General features: G+C 35.6%; 1 protein-coding gene across 1 annotated transcript in view; it reads left to right on the top strand.

Moving 5' to 3' along the window:
• LOC141343144 (zinc finger protein ZFPM2-like) overlaps window positions 1-17,916 on the top strand; it is an 85,004-nt gene extending 67,088 nt beyond the window's left edge. The window contains exons 3-5 of the mRNA XM_073847745.1: window positions 4,238-4,339; window positions 17,633-17,819; window positions 17,880-17,916. Of these exons, the coding sequence (XP_073703846.1) occupies window positions 4,238-4,339; window positions 17,633-17,819; window positions 17,880-17,916 (326 nt within the window). The remainder of the gene's footprint in view (window positions 1-4,237; window positions 4,340-17,632; window positions 17,820-17,879) is intronic.
• Window positions 17,917-18,312: the final 396 nt, after the last annotated feature.

Below are 18,312 nucleotides of genomic sequence, written 5' to 3' on the forward strand. Positions count from 1 at the left end.
ATAATTTGATTTAGATCGGGACGTAGGAGCGGCTTCGCGGGACGTTTTATCCCCACCGTGGATAAAAATAATTCAGCAGAGGCAGGGATGCATAGACCAGAGGGGAGGAAATCCCCTCACCGGCGACGTCATCTTCAGTGTTAATGCGTTGTAGAGACAGCCACGCCCATTAGGAGACCCTAGTCTGAGAAGTGGGAATGCGTGCTCTGGCGGCTGTTTGTTGTTGTAAACGTCATCTGATCGGCCTGCTCTGATCTATTTTGAGAACTCCGATCAAAACCGATAGCGCCCCTATCGGTCGATTGCGATCGGATGCCGATCGATCGGTGCATCTCTAGAAAATAGTTCCAATCAAAGCCTCAGCAGAGCTGTTGTGTTTCGTTACTGAATAAATCTACATTTTTGAATGAATCGAGTGAATCAATAATTTACTAACCCATTCATAAAGACTCATAAAGTCACTTGCCTCGTTTCTGAACGAATTGGCCATTTGAATGAATCGGTTGAATGAGTGACTAAATGACTCACTTATTAAAACAATCATTTGTTGACACCAACTGGTGGTTTGGTTTCATATTTAAAAGTTTCATTGCATTTTTGTGGAAAATTACATCTGTTTTGTTACATACAGCAGCTGTTTTGACCTCTTTCCAGTCATAGAGCATTTTATTTTCAGTATTTTTTAAGTGAGAGAACATCTGTATCTTAGTACAGATGGAAGGAATTGTAATGTTTAATAAATTCTTTTATGTAAATAATATATTTTTGTTTGTATATGCTGTCAATTATAATTTCTAGCAAGAAAATCAGTATCGGCAAAAATCAGTATCAGCCAGTCATATAAGAAAAACAAAATCGGCCAAGAAAATTGCAATCAGTGCTTCCCTAGTGTATTTTTTTAGCCACATTGTTGTACCATATATTATCCATTGGCATACTGAATCAGTTTTTTTATACTGAATGCTTGTTTTGCATTTTCTGCACAGATCTTGTTATATGTGCGTCATTCTGTGGACTTTGTATGTGTGATCTAAACTATATGTTTGTCTATTAGATCTTTCTTTCACTCTCTATCTCTCTCTCTGTTTTGCTCTTTTTTAGTTTGTTGGGATTAGAAAGCTCAGATCTCCTTAAAATCACCCTCACCAGATTGACATTTTCAAGGGCTTCCTTGGTAGAACAATGCTGAGAGGAAGAGAAAAGCCAATATGACTTTGTGTCTACCTTGCTGCAGGAGCTGTTTGTGTAAATCGCCTATAAGCTTATTGACCCGCATGCATGTCACTGCCATTAGACAGAACCAAGGAGCTGTGATCTGATTGGCTGATTTCTCACTAACTCTATCCTAATGTCTGACATATGCATGCATGGTTGATCGCACGCGTGCAAACAACATCTTGGCGCCCAGATCAATCTCTTGCCATTCTCTGTTTTTCTGTTTTAGACCAGTGAGCAGAAGGGCTGTAAACCTTATGTTTGTCCCACCTCATTTGACACAGATTTAAACTCTGTTTCAAACCCTAGTGAGCTGCCACACTGTGCACTGTCTACAAAGACAACTACCTTCCTAGGCAGCATCCTAATTGTCAGAAGTGACTGATTTGAAATGCTTTTCACAAGCAGTGAATTATTCAGCGGTCACTTACACACATCACACACTAAGCTAATGACTTAATGCTCTAATTAACATTAAAAAAAACATAAATATTGGATTTTAATCTGATATCTAAATTAGTAAATCCTCCCAATACAGATGGTTTCCGCTGTGTTTTAAAGAGTTATATAGTATTTATGTATTTTTTCTCTTGTTTTGTATTCTAATGTAGTCTATACTTTAATCTTAGCATTGTGCACTGTGAATATTGTTGGATCTTATGATCAATTGCTTATGATACCATACATTTGTAAGTTGCTTTGGATAAGTGTCTGCTAAATTAAAGGAGAAGTTTACTTCCAGAACAAAATTTACAGAGGATGTACTCACCCTGTTGTCATACAAATGTTCATGCCATACTTTCTTCAGTTGTGAAGAAATAGTTTTTTGAGGAAAACATTTCAGGAGTTTTCTCCATATAGTGGATTTCAATGGTGCCCGCGAATTTGAACGTCCAAAATGTAGTTTCAGTGCATTTTTTCTTTGTTAAAGGGCGTTTGGCCTTCTTTGCATGTTCACTTTGTAAATACTGGGATACTACTTCTGCAGCGAGTTTTTCAACATACCCTAACTGTATTGACCTGCATTACAGAGAGTATGCATGTGCATGGCAGAGCAAAACAAGATGAGCATTTGAGGTCAAAAATTATATAATTTTTTATTTTTATTTTTTAGAAAATAACCGATTGTTTCGCTAGATAAGACCCATATTCCTCGGCTGGGATCGTTTAGAGCCCTTTGTAGCTGCATTTAAACTGCATTCAAACATTCAAACTCATGGTCACCATTGAAGTCCACTGTATGGAGATAATTCCTGAAATGGTTTCCTCAAATAACATAATATCTTTATCCCAATGTGAGTACATGATTTGATAATACCAATTTAGGTCAACCAATTACCAAGCAATGCTTAATTTTGTTCAGTCTGTTGTGTAAAAAGGTCGCATTAGCAATTAAAGAAAAAAACACTTGGTCAGGTCAAAGTGTCTGAATAATTTTTGGTCCCAAATTTTTATCAATTTTACTGGTAGTCCACTGTATGAAGAATTTTTGGATATAAAATGTCAGTGTACTTTATTTTGCTATCCTCACTTACATAAATGAACTATAGTGTCCTGCACCCACTAGTAAAAAAATATAAAAAATTATCTGATGTCTGAATATTTTTTTAAAGACTGTACATCAGGTAAATCAAATTTTAAAAATAATTTTTTATAACCCCTTAAAAAATTGTCTGGTCACAAAGTTTCATACTCCAATGTGCAACAACTAAAAACAGACTTTCTGACTAACTAGTTTGTACTGCTGTAGCATTTAGTATTGTTATTTTTCTCTTGAATGAATTGAGTCTGCTTAAATTCTGATTTGTAAGTCACTTTGGATGAAAGTGCCTGCTAAATTAATGAATTTATAAATGGAGGCGTATATCTGGGGCATTTTTGCCCTGAGCCCTGGTTAATTTCTGACCCTGTTATTTATCCGCCTGCTGAGAGACAAGATGGATATTTATACAAATTGCATGCAAGAGTGACAAAGAAACATGGAGGAATGCAAAAATACAAACAAGATCTGACATGGATTTAAAAAACATCAGAACTGTATTCTCTTGCATGCCAGTCTTCTTTATTTCTGTTGCGCTGTACCTGCTTTGGCGCAATGTTTTCCCGGCGGATTCCCTCCGTGTTCCTGAAAGAAACTTCATCAAGCGGCTGTGACACTTGTTCCCTGCGAGGTTGCCTGGGCGATTGTGTTTAAAATGCATTGCAAACGGTGTTAGATAGAAGGCAGAAAATCCTTAATCACTGCTTAATTAACGAATCATCTTGTAGCTTCATTTCCTGAGCGGTAATTAAACAGTTCCAAGACGTTTCGTTACAGGGCTTAACATGTTCGCCGGAGATCAAGGTAGAGCCTTTAATGTTATCTCGCTGCCTTCCCAAACTCGCTACACTGGAAAGGAACTGTTGATATTGCCTTTTGTTATCCTTATGGTAATGCTCAATGAGTATGCTAAGGAGCTTCTCAAGGCCTGACAATACAAATAGTGAGGCACTTTTTTAGCGGGAGAGTGAGGAGGACAGAATGAATAAAAAAAGCTGAGCCCTAGCAGGAACTTGCATCCAGGAAAATAGGTCAGAATGACCTCATGTGCAGTAAGTAGGGCAGCGCGGCCCTCTCCTCTCGCCCGGGTGTGCAGAGGCAAGCAAGAAGCTGCGATCCTTTTGGCCATGTTTACTGCCTGCCTTTGAAGTGAACCACATCTTAACTGGCTTAAACACACCGTGGCGAGAGAATTTGATCTTTAGATTAACCCATCCGGATGGACCAGTGTGTGTTTGAGGACCATGGTGAAGGCCGTTCCGTCGCGTTAGAGGGTCGCTGAGACACTGCCATGAAGCATCTGCACTTAGAATGTGACTCCAATGTGCTTTATGGGACAAAATCTCTATCTAAATCTATCTATCTGTCTATCTATCTATCTATAAACATCAATATGAAATGTAGATAATGTAAACAAAACATGTTTTCAGCTTCTATTAAATGTGCATTCACAAATATATGACTTATTTATTGTGTTTTTAGGGGAAGAGAATGGCAACAGAGAAATAGGAGAGACAGAGATGGAAACAGACAGTGAGAAGACCAGACACCCCCCTCTGGAGCCCGAGGAATGGGACGGTCCAAGTAAGTGTATCATCTGATTGTGTTAAAGTGAATGTGTTTGTGTTATATAACGATCAATTTTGACTATGTGTCTCATAATTGTGACTTTATATCTCCAATTCTTACTTAACATTCATTATCTGTACAGACAATATATTGTCTGGCTTATTATTATTTTCTCTTGTATGGAAGCCATTTTCAGATTGACAATGATAGACACTGAAAACAGCAGCTTGTAAACAAGAAGACTTGATGGGCTTTTAGTCCAAATCGTTTGACTTTGAGGTCATCTGTATGTTGGTATACTCTCAAATGTTGACAAATTGAACTTTTAACCAGTAACATTTGTTACACTATTTATTAATCTTTGTTAATGTTAGTTAATGAAAATACAGTTATTTATTGTTAGTTCATGTTAATTCACAGTGCATTAACAAATGTTAACAACATTTAATAATGCATTAGTAAACTAAGATTAAATTCTGTAAAAGTATTGTTCATTCTTTATGTTAACTAAAGTGAACCTTATTGTAAATGTTATTTTGTAATTATTACTCTGATTATTTATTATTTCCTTATTATCCTTATGTTATTTTAATACATCAAGTTAATGAAAAATGAAAAAAAAAAAACTACTTTGGCAGCTAGCTGAAATAAAATTTATTTATTTTAGTTGACTTTTATTTCAAGTAAAAAGCGCAAAAAAACCTTTAGGATTTTATGATCTATGTGAATATATATATATATTTTTGTTTTATTTTATTTGTAATTTATTCCTGTGATACAAAGCTGAATTTTCAGCATCATTACTCCAGTCTTCAGTGTCACATAATCCTTCAAAATAAAATAGAAATCTTTTGTAACAATATAAACTACCATCTAAAAGTCTGGGGTCAGTAAATTTTTATTCTTTCTTAAATTAATACTGTTATTCACCAATGATGTGTTAAATTGATGAAATAAAAAAGTGATAGCAAAGACTTATATTGTTAGAAATTATTTATATTTTGAATAAATGCTGTTCTTTTTAACCTTTTATTCATCAAGAGGTTCTAAAAAAAAAAAAAAAAAAAAGTAGCTCAACTGTTTCCAACATTGATAATAACAGTAATCAGCAATAATCAGCATTTTAAGAATCATGTAACACTGAAAACTAAAGTAATGGCTGATAAATTAATGAATTATATTTTAAAATATATTAATCTAGAACATCATTATTTTAAACTGTAATAATATTTCACAATATTATTTTTTTTTTAATGCAGCCTTGATGAGCATATAAGAATTCTTTAAAAAAACATTTAAAATCTTACTGATCCCAAACTTTTGAGCGGCAGTGTATATTTGAAGAACATTTTAATAATATAAAGTTGAAAAGTTGAAAGTTTCCTTGGATGTTAAATGGAACCATCAATGCCAATAAAGAACCTTAATTGTAAGTAGCGTATGTTCTTAAAAGATATAAATAAGTTGTTTATTAGGCATTTAAGTAAATATATCGAAATAAAGTCACAAGCATGAGAAATAAAGACAAAATTCATCAAGAATTTAACAACAATTAGCTTGTTTCTGAATGATGAGCCTCAATGGCTCTCTGAGCTTGAGTGCCCAATGACCTGGTCCATCGTCCATCATAAATCGGTCATCAGTCTTTCTGCATCACAAAAGCTTTCTGATTTTATATGCTGGATAACAGAAATATCAGAGAGGAAAACCAGTGCGTGGTGCCCCTCTGATATGATACCCAGTCCTGAAGGTCCAATCCAACATGCGATCATTCCTGGCCCTCCTTTAACCGTTTAGCCCATTAGCTAGCGGCCAGTAATCACTTGTAAGCGGCTCATTATGACACGTTTTAAATGAATCCATCTGGGATCAGGGGATTTCAGACGCTCAATAGCAGGACATCTAAAGATATCCTTGGCAAGGCCACCCGACAGAGGTAAAACTCTCGGCTGCTTCTGAAGACTTAATGAGCTCTTGAATTACGAAGAATGTTTTTTTTTTTTCTATGTTATGATGATTTGTGATGTAGTGATCTGCTTTTGATCACAGTCTCATTGTATTAACTTACAAAACTGTGTTACTAAGAAAAGAAGGCGAAATGGTGCACTGCAACATTTGCTACCCTTTTCATGCTTGTTTTTTAGCATGCTGTCTACTCAGTATGCCATGGTTGTAAGTGCATGATGCAACTGCTAATGTATTTAATGAAATGAGGAGATTATTGTATAATCTGCAATCTAATGTGTTTTACATCTGCTGATAACTAGAGTGTTTTGTTGTTCCCGTGTGACATGTACAATGCCTATACATGAAAGAAATTCAGTCATTATTTATTTACGCTCTTGCTGTTCCAAACCGTATGACAGACCTTTGTTTCTTTCACAAAAGATGTCAGACTGAATGTCTGAGCTTCTTTTTAAAAAGCATACAGTGACCAGGTGCCATCAACCTAAAAAAAAGAAAATTAAATCCCTATAAATGGACTGTAAATATAGTCCATATTAACCATCCAGTAGTTTTTTAGAAGAAACAGAAAAAACACGACTCTAAAAATCTTAAAATTTAATAAATAAATACATATATACATGCATTAGTCAAAGACGTTAAGATGTCCACAGTAAAAGAAATTTACAAAAGTGATTTTATGTCCATAGAAAGCACATTAAAGAAAGTAAAGTGTCTACTTTTAAGGTTTCAAATAAGTTTTTGGAGAATAAAATGTAAAATATTTGGTTGAAATAATGTTACATTGTCATTCAGTGTGACACAATATTTATGTAAAAATTCAAACAGCATGCTTATTCTGACTTGTACATATTAAAATATATAAAAAGCTAAGGAAGCATATTACATTTTATTGTGTTTTAAATGAGTAAAAATTATTACTGACAAATGGGCAAAACCTAGGATAGTGGTAAATTTAACAAATGTAGAATTACAACTAATTAGTATTTGGGGTGAAAGTAATTTGTCTTTTAATATGTCATAAATTGATTTTTGTTGTAAATATGCCTGACAAGATTGTTGCACTGAATGACATTTTAGTGGGTGTCTTCTGTAAATTAGGGAAAAATGTATGATATTTATTTTTTGCTCAGGAAAAACAAAATAAAAATGCAATTAAATTAAACGGAAAACTTTTAATTTTTTTTTTTTTTTGGAAAAACAACAATTTAAAGCAGTATTACATCCTTGACCTACATATATACATACATAAACATAAATTACTAATTTGGAAATTATTTATTTATTTATTTAAATGTGATCAAGTTGATTTGAGTTTTGAGAGCTATATAGGACAATACGTTCTGTTTAAGTTATTACTGATTACTTATTACTTAAACCATGACTTAAAATTCACCTCAGAAAACTTCAGACAACTTGAAATATATCACATGTTGTATGTTTTATACAGTACGCAGAATATTCTTTCATTATATGGAAAAAGAGCAGCGTGGATATTCTACAAATGTTCTTCTTTTATGTTCCACAGAAGAAAGGAAGCCATAGAGGTTTGGATTGACATGAGGGTGAGAAAATGATGACAGAATTTTCATTTTTTGAATAAACCATCCCTTCAAGCTTCAGTAGAAAGCACACAACAGACGTAAAAACAGATATCTTTTCTTTTCCGAGAATCTCGCCTTACCATGCAGATTTTCCCTCGGCGTCTCTCAGTAGAAAAAAAAAATCTGTTTTATCTGTCTTTTTGCACTTCTTAAAAGTCACTTCATCAAAGTGATGGATAATACATCCAACAAGATAGCAACGGCAGCAATTACTGTTCAGCCGTGGCATCACATCGCAGAATACACAAAATATGATTCCCCTTTTAATGCATATGACCTCCAGAATTTATTGGAGGTACGTACGTTTATAAGAAAGTGGATTTTGGCAAGTTGGCACCGGTGAGCCCCCTGGGGTGTGTATTTTATACTGACAGCGAATCAGAGTTATCAGCACCTATCAGATAATGCATTTATCATTAAATTTCACATTTGCATTTCAATCTGGAAAGGAAATGAGCATTGGCGGTGTAAGATAAGAGCGGTAGGGACGGCGGTAATAAGCGGTCCCTGTGATCAGGCAGCCAGCAGGGCTGAGGGGGTCAGTCACACAACGATGGGGGCAAGCGCATACAAAAAGAGGCATCATAGACCAGTTAGGGCTTTCCGGAATAAAATGCTGAGCTTTAAACTCCTGCTTTAAAAAAAAAAAAAAGAAAAAGAAGAGGAGGCGGTGTGGAGAGGGGCTAGGCAGCCCAGTGTCTCTCTGATCATCCATTCTGTAATGCTGAGAGAGACAATTCCTCCCTGTTTGTTTTGAATGAATGATTTTTGTTGGTTGAAAGTATAACACAGAGAAACAACACTGGAGTTTTACATTTTCTGATGGAAATCCAGAGGTCTCCAGAGTTGGCTCGAGTGTTAGTCTGTGGGATTCTTTTCACCTGTTTTATCGCCTGCTAGGTGAAAATTGTAAATCTGATCTCTTAGAAAAGGAAACGCACAAAAAGATGCACGATTTCTGGTGTCATTCATGTTTGGAGCATAAATGGAGCTGGGTGTGTTACATGCTGAGGTTCAATATTTTGTGTTAGAGGTTTGTTGCCAAGTATCAAATTAAGTACTGTATAAGCATGGTTTCCACCACTGAATAAAGAATAAAAAATGGTAATCACGACTTTTTATCTCGCCAATTCTGATCTCGCAGTTTACATCTCTCAATTTTGACTTTTTTGGCACAGAATTGCAAGTTTGTATCTCACAATTCTGACTTTTTTTTCCCTTAGAATTATGAGATATAAACTCACAATTGCGAGTTATAATGTCCAATTCTGAGGGGGGTAAAAAGACTTGGGATTTTCTCAGAACTGCGAGTTTATATCTCAAAATTCTTACTTAATAACTTGCAATCGTGTGTTTTATTTAATTCTGAGAAAATTCAACTTTTTTTCCTCACACTTTCACACAATTCTGAGAAAAAAAGTTTGAATTGCACATTCATATTTCGCAATTTTGACTTTACCTCGCTATTACTAGTTTATATCTCACAATTCTGAGAAAAAAATCACAATTTTGTGAGTCTGTATCACAATTATGAGAAAAAATTTAGAATTGCAAGTTAATATTTTGCAATTGTAACTTTTTACCTCGCATATGCGAGTTTATATCTCACAATTCTGAGAAAAAAAGTCAGAATTGCAAGTTTATGTCTCACAATTCAGATTTTTTCCTCGCAGATGTGAGTTTATTTCTCACAATTCTAAGAAAAAAAATCAGAATTGCGAGTCTGTATCACAATTCTGAAAAAAAGTCAGAATTTCAAGTTTATATCTCGCAATTGTAACTCTTTACATCACATTTGTGAGTTTATATCACACAATTCTGAGAAAAAAAAAGTCACAATTGCAAGTTTGTCTCGCAATTGTCTCCTTGCAATTGTGAGTTTATTTCTCACAATTCTAAGAAAAAAAGTCAGAATTGTGAGTCTGTATCACTATTCTGAGAAAAAGTTAGAATTGCAAGTTTATATCTTGCAATTGTAATATTTTACCTCACAATTGCGAGTTTATATCCCACAATTCTGAGAAAAAAATTGTCTAAATTGCACGTGTATAATGCAATTCAGAGAAAAAGGTCAGTATTGCAAGTTTATGTCTCGCAATTCTGACTTTTTCCTCACAGATGCGAGTTCATTTCTCACAATTCTAAGAAAAAAAGTCAGAATTGCAGGATAAAAAGACGCAAATACTTTTTTATTCTTTATTCAGCGGCGGAAATGGGATTCCATGCTTGTCACTGCTAACTAATCTGAAATCATTCGAAAACTTGGTGTTATAGTCTCAGTTTGTTTAGGGGTGCATGAGGCTGTACGATCCCTATAAATTGTTCCACCAAAAAGAAAGAAAGAAACTAGTGGCTTCATGTTGTTACATGTGACCCATTTAATTTAGTTTCTTCTGTGAAACACAAAATGAGGTACTTTTCTGAAAATATCCAAGTTACAAAAAGTACTGTCAATCTGAATCCTGACAGTAAAAACGGTTTAAAAAAAGCAATAATCAACATAAAAGAACCATGAAAGTAGTCCATATGAATCGTGCGCTATATGCCAAGTCTTCTGAAGTCGTACGATAGCTTTGTGTGAGCATCAGACAGACATTTAGGACGTTATTCACTGAAAATCTTGCCTCTAGCTCTCAAATCTCATTGGAGCCACATGAGGGTGAGTAGATAATGACAGAATTTTCATTTTTGCCTGAACTATCCCTTTTAATCTAGTTTGTCAGATTCATCTCACTGCTGAATTCCATATTTACCTCCCACCACGATCTCTCCGATAGCGCCGACGGTTGCTAATGCTGCTGATAATCTTGTTACATTACGCAGATACGATCTATTCTACATGCCCCATTCGCTCCTCACAGAGACATTACTGTCAAACTCCGGCAGGAATGTGGATTTCTGGCAAAATAGAATGCAAATGAGAAAATCGCCCAACAGGAAACAAGCCTCTCCGAATACAGGATATGACATCGCTCACGCAGCTGCATCACTGTCTCTCGGGGAGCTGTACAGTGGACATTAATCTCCGCACGTAATAACCGCATTCACTTTCACATCATGTCTTCTCCTGAAAGGCCATTTCCCCCCTTTCATTCCTCTCATTGTGTTGGAAAAGTCAGATGGGCTTGTTATAATTTAAATAAAGATGGGAATCACACCATCAAATATGAACATCTCAAATGACATGACTTCCTGTTCGCTGCGATTAAAAGCAAATTTATTTAGTTTAAGAGACTACCTTGTTAGCACTTTATTTATTTTATTTTTTACTCCCTTTTTGATGTTCAAATCTGGACTCTTTGTTCTTGCCCGGCTTAAGTTAAAATGCACGATTACGATCAGCAACAGATAATTCTTAATTGTTCAGTGCGAATGGGATATTTAATAGAGAGTACATCAAAAGAAGGACAGTATCTTAATGAAGAGACTCGCACAGGTTGCTCCTGCGTTAAGAATCCTTTAAAACCAATTCTAAGATTTGCATTAGGTGTAAAAATGGCAGAAGTTGAGAAGCTTCAATGTTAAAGGGGTCACAAATTAGTGGTATTTTAAGTTGTACTTGAACAGTGTTATTTCTGTTTTAGTTTTTGTTCATGTTTTGATGTTTTAAAGTGTGTGTGTGTGTGTGTGTGTGTGTGTGTGTGTGTGTGTGTGTGTGTGTGTGTGTGTGTGTGTGTGTGTGTGTGTGTGTGTGTGTGTGTGTGTGTGTGTATGTGTGTACCTGGTATTCATCACGTTGTGGGGACCAAATGTCCCCACAAGGATAGGAATACCAGTAGATTTTGACCTTGTGGGGACATTTCTCAGGTCCCCATGAGGAAACAGGCTTATAAATCATGCACAATGATTTTTTTTGATGAAGTAAAAGTGTGCACAATCTCCTGTGAGGGCTAGGTTTAGGTGTAGGGTAGGTGTAGGGCGATAGAAAGTACGGTTTGTACAGTATAAAAACCATTACGCCTATGGAATGTCCCCATAAAACATGTAAACCCAACGTGTGTGTGTGTGTGTGTGTGTGTGTGTGTGTGTGTGTGTGTGTGTGTGTGTGTGTGTGTGTGTATATATACACTACCATCAAAAGTTTGGGGTCAGTAAATTTTTCTTCTTCTTCTTTTTTGTTGAAAGAAATTAATACTTTTATTCACCAAGGGTGTGTTAAATTGATAAAAAGTGATAGCAAATACTTACATTGTTAGAAAATATTTATATTTTGAATAAATGCTGTTCTTTTAAGCTTTTTATTCATCAAAGAATCCTGAAAAAATATCACAATTTCTAAATAAATACTTTGCAGGGCAACTGTTGCAATATATAATCCAGTATAGATCCAATATAGATCATTCTAATAATAAATAAGTGTATTAGAATGATTTCTGAAGGATCATGTGACACTTAAGACTGAAGTAATGGCTGATGAAAACTCAGCTTTGCATCACAGGAATAAATTAAATTTTAAAGTATATTAAAATAGAAACCATTATTTTATATTGTAATAACATTTCACAATATTACAGTTTTTTTTCTATATTTTTGATTAAATAAATGCAGCACTGATGAGCATAAGAGACTTTCTTTAAAAACATTATAACTCTTACTGACCCCAAACTTTTGACCGATGTGCATTATATATACCGATATGCATTATACATACACATACAGTTGTATAAACGCAATATTACACGAGTAGACGTGAGATATGGCTGTGATTCGACCAAAGGTAATCACAGCGTGCAGATATACAGCTATAGCTCACGTCTATGCTACTGAACGTTACTTCAGAACTAGTAACAGGAATGTTGAGTTGTTTCTTTAAAAGTTTATTGTATTACTGTATTAACAGCTCACTGTATTATGTGGAGTAGAGTATTATAAGAGATAGATAGACTGTGTATGATTACCTGCATCTGATACAGCATTCATTCTTCAGCTCAATCTCATATTCACAATAAAACATGTTTGAATGTCTGCTGAGGGAAAAGTTATCTTTTTGTCATAATGATAAGATCCTTTCATCTGTTAAGGGTGATTTCTGATGACAGTGCTGCTCAATGCATTTGTTAGCTGCATCAAGCCATTGTTGAAACTAAAAATAACTTTAGTTTACAACAGTGTTTATTTTTTCAATATGAAAGTCTTTCCCACTGACTCATAAAAATAATCTCTTGTCGCATCTAATGGCGGAACAGTGCAACTAAAATCACCATAATGAACACACGCACCATTTCTTAAAGGGATAGTCCACCCAAAAATGAAAATTGGATGTTTATCTGCTTACCCCCAGGGCATCCAAGATGTAGGTGACTTTGTTTCTTCAATAGAACACAAACAAAGATAACAAACATATAATGGCAGTCAATGAGCACTAAATCTTTGAGAGTTAAAAAAAAACATACACAGACAAAACCAAATTAAACTCTGCGGCTCGTGACGATACATTGAGGTGTTAAGGCACAAAACGATCGGTCTGTGGAAGAAACTGAACAGTATTTATACCATTATTTACATCTGATCCACTGCAACATTCAACTGTCATGAGCGCATTCACAACAGCCGGCGTCAACGTGATCTGCCATAATAGATGCACATGCGGAAGCGATCTGTCGCACGTATACGTCACTCATTGTTTACACAGTGCATAGTGGCTATTAAAAATGGTAATTACTTGTGCTTATCCTGATTCTGGCAACTGATTAAAAACTAAAAGATTATGTTTCCTTGTGCGAACTCATCCAGTAGTGTTGACTTTTCACCGACTACATTGCCAGAGCATGTTGACACGTCACACGCTCAATACAGTTGAATGTTGCAGTGGATAAGAGGTAAATATAGTTATATAAATACTGTTCAGTTTCTTGCACAGACCGATTGTTTTGTGTCTTAACACTTCAGTGTATCGTCATGAGCCGCAAGATTTAATTTGGTTTTGTCTGTGTGGGTTTTTTACTCTGGTGCCCATTGACTGCCATTATATGACTGACAGACTGAAACAGTTTGAGTTAAAAATCTTCGTTTGTGTTCTACTGAAGAAACAAATTCACCTACATCTTGGATGCCCCTGGCATCCAATCTTCATTTTTGGGTGAACTATTCCTTTCAATACTAAACGCTCTTATTAAATACTATTATGTTGGAGCCGATAGTCTTGTGGGTAGTGCGTTGACATGCAGCGTTGTTGCGCTTCTGCCGTCCCATGTTCGAGTCCCGGGTCGTGGACCTTTCCCAATCCCATCCCCCTCTCTCTCCCACTTTGTTTCCTGTCTCACTACTGTCCTATCAATAAAAAAGGCAAAAACGCTAAAAATAAATAAATACTACTATTATTTATATAAAATATTATTAATTCGATAGTAATATTTAATAAACAACAGCCATCATAAAAGTTGCAATTCAGTCAAATCAGGCAATTTAGTCAAAAGTACATAGGCAGCTCTCCAATATACAGCATTGAATTTACATAAACGATGATGAGATTTTGCCAGAACTATTTGCTCTGGAACAAATAATGGATTAATAAGACCACAGGCCACCCATTAGATTTACCCAAAACAAATTATATCTCATGTTTAACCACTATCAGAGTCAGTGGCAAGCGTGCCGTGGGTGTCCTGAAAAGTGAAGCCGAAAGTTTTCGATCGCCCCCCAGTGGCTGGCTGCAGTATAGGTCATAAACCCCGCCCTCTCCATGTAATCTAATGGGACGTTTTATTATTATTTTACACTTCAAATAATTTTTTTTCCAAAGATGATTTCCATCGTGTGAGGTAGTTATTATAATGCTGATTCATGTTCAGGTGTTCGTTTTTCTAATAAGTTCGCTTTTAAGTAGTTATTTGATGCTATAAAAACGGGGTGTGGTGTCATGATTGTGATCGTGCGATTGGATCTGCGGGAGTTTGGGCGGGACTTTGACACCGCGGCTCCGCCTCACGACACTACTGCGCATGCTCTGGCTCCAAACGAACCTCTACTGCGCATGCTCTGGCTCCAAATGACGTAATTTCCCCCAAGATGGTAGCGGCCATATTGAGTTGTTTTGGCTTCACTTTTCTATAGTGGAAAGAAGCGGAGACGCGTTGTCCATCTTTTTTACAGTCTATGGTCAGCGGTAATTCCAGAAGATCTGGCCGAGGTGAGGCTGCTCTCAGCGAGTTGAATGGCTGCTGACGCCCTGGAGCTCACATGTTTGAAAACATTGACGCAAATTTTCAAATAGACGTTATCTTTATTAACAAACTGCATATTTGAACTAAAAACAAGTACATTCTCTCCTGAAACCTCTGAAAACTACATTCCGTGACACAAAAGCAGTCATATTTTTATGACATATTTTTATTTTTTTTACTGCAAGCGAAGTGATACAATTACAAGAGGTGAAGCGGCTGTTTAAGTTCTTTTAGACTCTTAAATCACACTCCTATTAAAGTTTGTTTCAGTTGGTTTCTAAGACAATTTCTCATTTTCATGTAATTTAATTTGATGCTCTAAAATAACTACAAATGTTACCTAGTAATAATTTGTTTTGCCTAAATCTAACAGGCAGTCTTTGGTCTCATTAATCTATTATTGGTTCCAAAGCAAATAGTTTTGGCAAAAACTCATCATGTTTATGTAAATTACCTGATGTTGCCTGATTCGCCAAACTTTCCTTGAGATTATGTCTGTGTATCATATTCCATGCAGATAAGATGAACATGAAACATTACTATAATTACTATAATTTTGTTGCATATAACTGATTACTATTGAAAATAGCAAAGCTAAGTAATATGTTTGTGAATGAATGTTTTAGATTCTCATTCATGCCCATGCACTGACTCAGACGCACACGCTGTTCTTTTTAAAACGTGTGACTGTTTTCCATTGTTTGAACTTACTGAACGAGTCAGTGCTTTGAGTCTGAACCAGACTCATTTATGACCGACTTAGCTGAGTATGTGATTCATCGCCTCATTCAGAACAGAAAAAGACAAAGAAATGTTCAAGAAAATCTACATCATGACAATTCTTGGAAAAAAAGCTATGATTTGGCCTCTATAAGCACTTGAGTTCCACAAAAGTTCACTTATAGCTTCCTTCTAGTCCGTAAGCATGTTCAGTGAAGGCAGGAGAGCATCCCTGAGATTAAAGGAACATCCACTCTCAGCTCATAAAGGCGGTGTTCTGTTATCTGCTCCTTCGTCTCCTTCATTCTCTCTCGTCATGGGCTTCTGTATATTAGTGGTAATAGCCTGTACAGCGATTTAGTTAATTATCATGGACGTCTTTGATACATATCTTGACACGCTCCTCAAGGCATAAAGTAAGTGCATGTGCAGGAACAGAAAGGGAAGGAAGCTTTTAAGCATTAATGAACTTCTTTTTTGTACTTATCACTACGTCTGCCCTCAAATAAGAAGCATTTAACTTTAACTTAAAGGAGTTATACTGAGGAAAACAAGACTTTGTGGTCTCTCTTGTGTTAAAGTTTTGTATAATAATATTGATAATATATATTAATATTATATGTGTGTGTGTGTGTGTGTGTGTGTGTGTGTGTGTGTGTGTGTGTGTGTGTGTGTGTGTGTGTGTGTGTGTGTTTGTGTGTTTGTGTGTGTGTGTGTGTGTGTGTTTTTGTGTGTGTGTGTGTGTGTGTGTGTGTGTGTGTGTGTGTGTGTGTGTGTGGTTTTATTTTATTTTAGAAAACATTTAAAAGTTTTCTGTTTAATTTAATTGCATTTTAGTTTTGGTTTTTCTGAACAAAAAATAAATATCATACCATTTTCCCTAATTTACAGAAGACACCCACTAAAATGTCATTCAGTGTAACACTCTTGTCAGGCATGTTTACAAAAAAAATCAATTTATGAAATATTAAAAGATGAATTGCTGTCACCTCAAATACTAATTTTAATTAAATAAAATTTGCCACTATCCTAGGTTTTGTCCATTTGTCAGTAAGATTTTTTACTCATTTAAAACACAATAAAATTTAATATGCACCCTTATTCTTTTATATATTTTAATATGTACAAGTCAGAATAAGCATGTTGTTTGAATTTTTACATAAATGTTTTGTTACACTGAATGACATTGTAACATTATTTCAACCAAATTTTGACATTTTATTCTCCAAAAACCTATTTGAAACCTTAAAAGTAGTCACTTTACTTAGATTTAATTTGTTAACATCTTAACATCTTAAATATTTGTATGTATGCATCAAACCTGAATGAATAAGCTTTCCATTGATATATGTTTTTTAGGATATGACCATATTTGTCTGAGATACAACTATTTGAAAATCTAGAATCTGAGGGTGCAAAAAAATCATAATATTGAGAAAATCACCTTTAAAGTTGGTCAACTGAATAAAAAAGTAAGTTTTGATATATTTACGGTAGAAAATTTAGAAAATATCTTAATTAAATATGATCTTTACTTAATATCCTAATGATTTTTGGCATAAAAGAAAAATCGATAGTGTATTTTTGGCTATTTCTGCAAATATACTGTACCCATGCTACCTAAGACTGGTTTTGTGGTCCAGGGTCACATGTATATTTTTTTCATTTATATTGTTTCTTCCATGAACTCAACCTAATTAAGTTTTTTTTTTTTTTTTTCACCAAAAGGAAGTTATTTACCTTTATATGACCATTTTACTATTGCTATTTACTAATTTTACTGTTGTATATTATATATTCTGAGAATGCATAAGGAGATGATGATGATGAATGGATAATGTTGATTGTCCAATGAGTATTGAGTAACCCTCAGCTAGATCCAATCACCTTGAGGACTGACACACCTCCTCACGAGTGGCTTTCTAAGCTCAGCAGTGCCTGTCGGACACAGTCGGTTTCCTCTGTTTGTGCCAACTGGACCCGGGCCACAAGCCGAACACGGGCAGGTTCTTCTGAAGAAGCCCTGAAGACAGACAGGAGCGGGTATCCAACCGCCTCCGCCTCAGTCAGGAAGCACGTATAGATTCCCTGTTCTCCTTTCAGCCCACCTGTACGTGGAGCTGACACTGTCCGCCCTTGACCGGACCCCCTCACCCGCACCAAACAATAGCCGCTTCAGCTTTAATGCACATATGTCATGCTAAGTGAATTTGTGGAGCAGATGGTCACGATAGCATGGCAGGTGCCTCGACAAATGTTTGCGTTTGCTGTGCTGCTATTTATATCGGCGCAAAACACAGCGGCAAAAATATTTGAAAAGGCCATTGGGTGTTTTTTCAACATGCGTCACAATTATCAACGTGTCTTTTTTGTTTTTTCCCAGCCCAAAACAAACAGATGGCAGTTATGGGTTCAGTGCTAACCGCCTTAGATTTCTGTGCAGATCTGAAAATACGCAGCGAAAAGATGGATGAAGGTCTTAAAGGAATAGTTCACCCAAAAATAAATATTCTGTCATCGTTTACTCATGTCGTTC

This window comes from Garra rufa, chromosome 9 (genome assembly GCF_049309525.1).
Source record: "Garra rufa chromosome 9, GarRuf1.0, whole genome shotgun sequence".
Taxonomy (NCBI): Eukaryota; Metazoa; Chordata; class Actinopteri; order Cypriniformes; family Cyprinidae; genus Garra; species Garra rufa.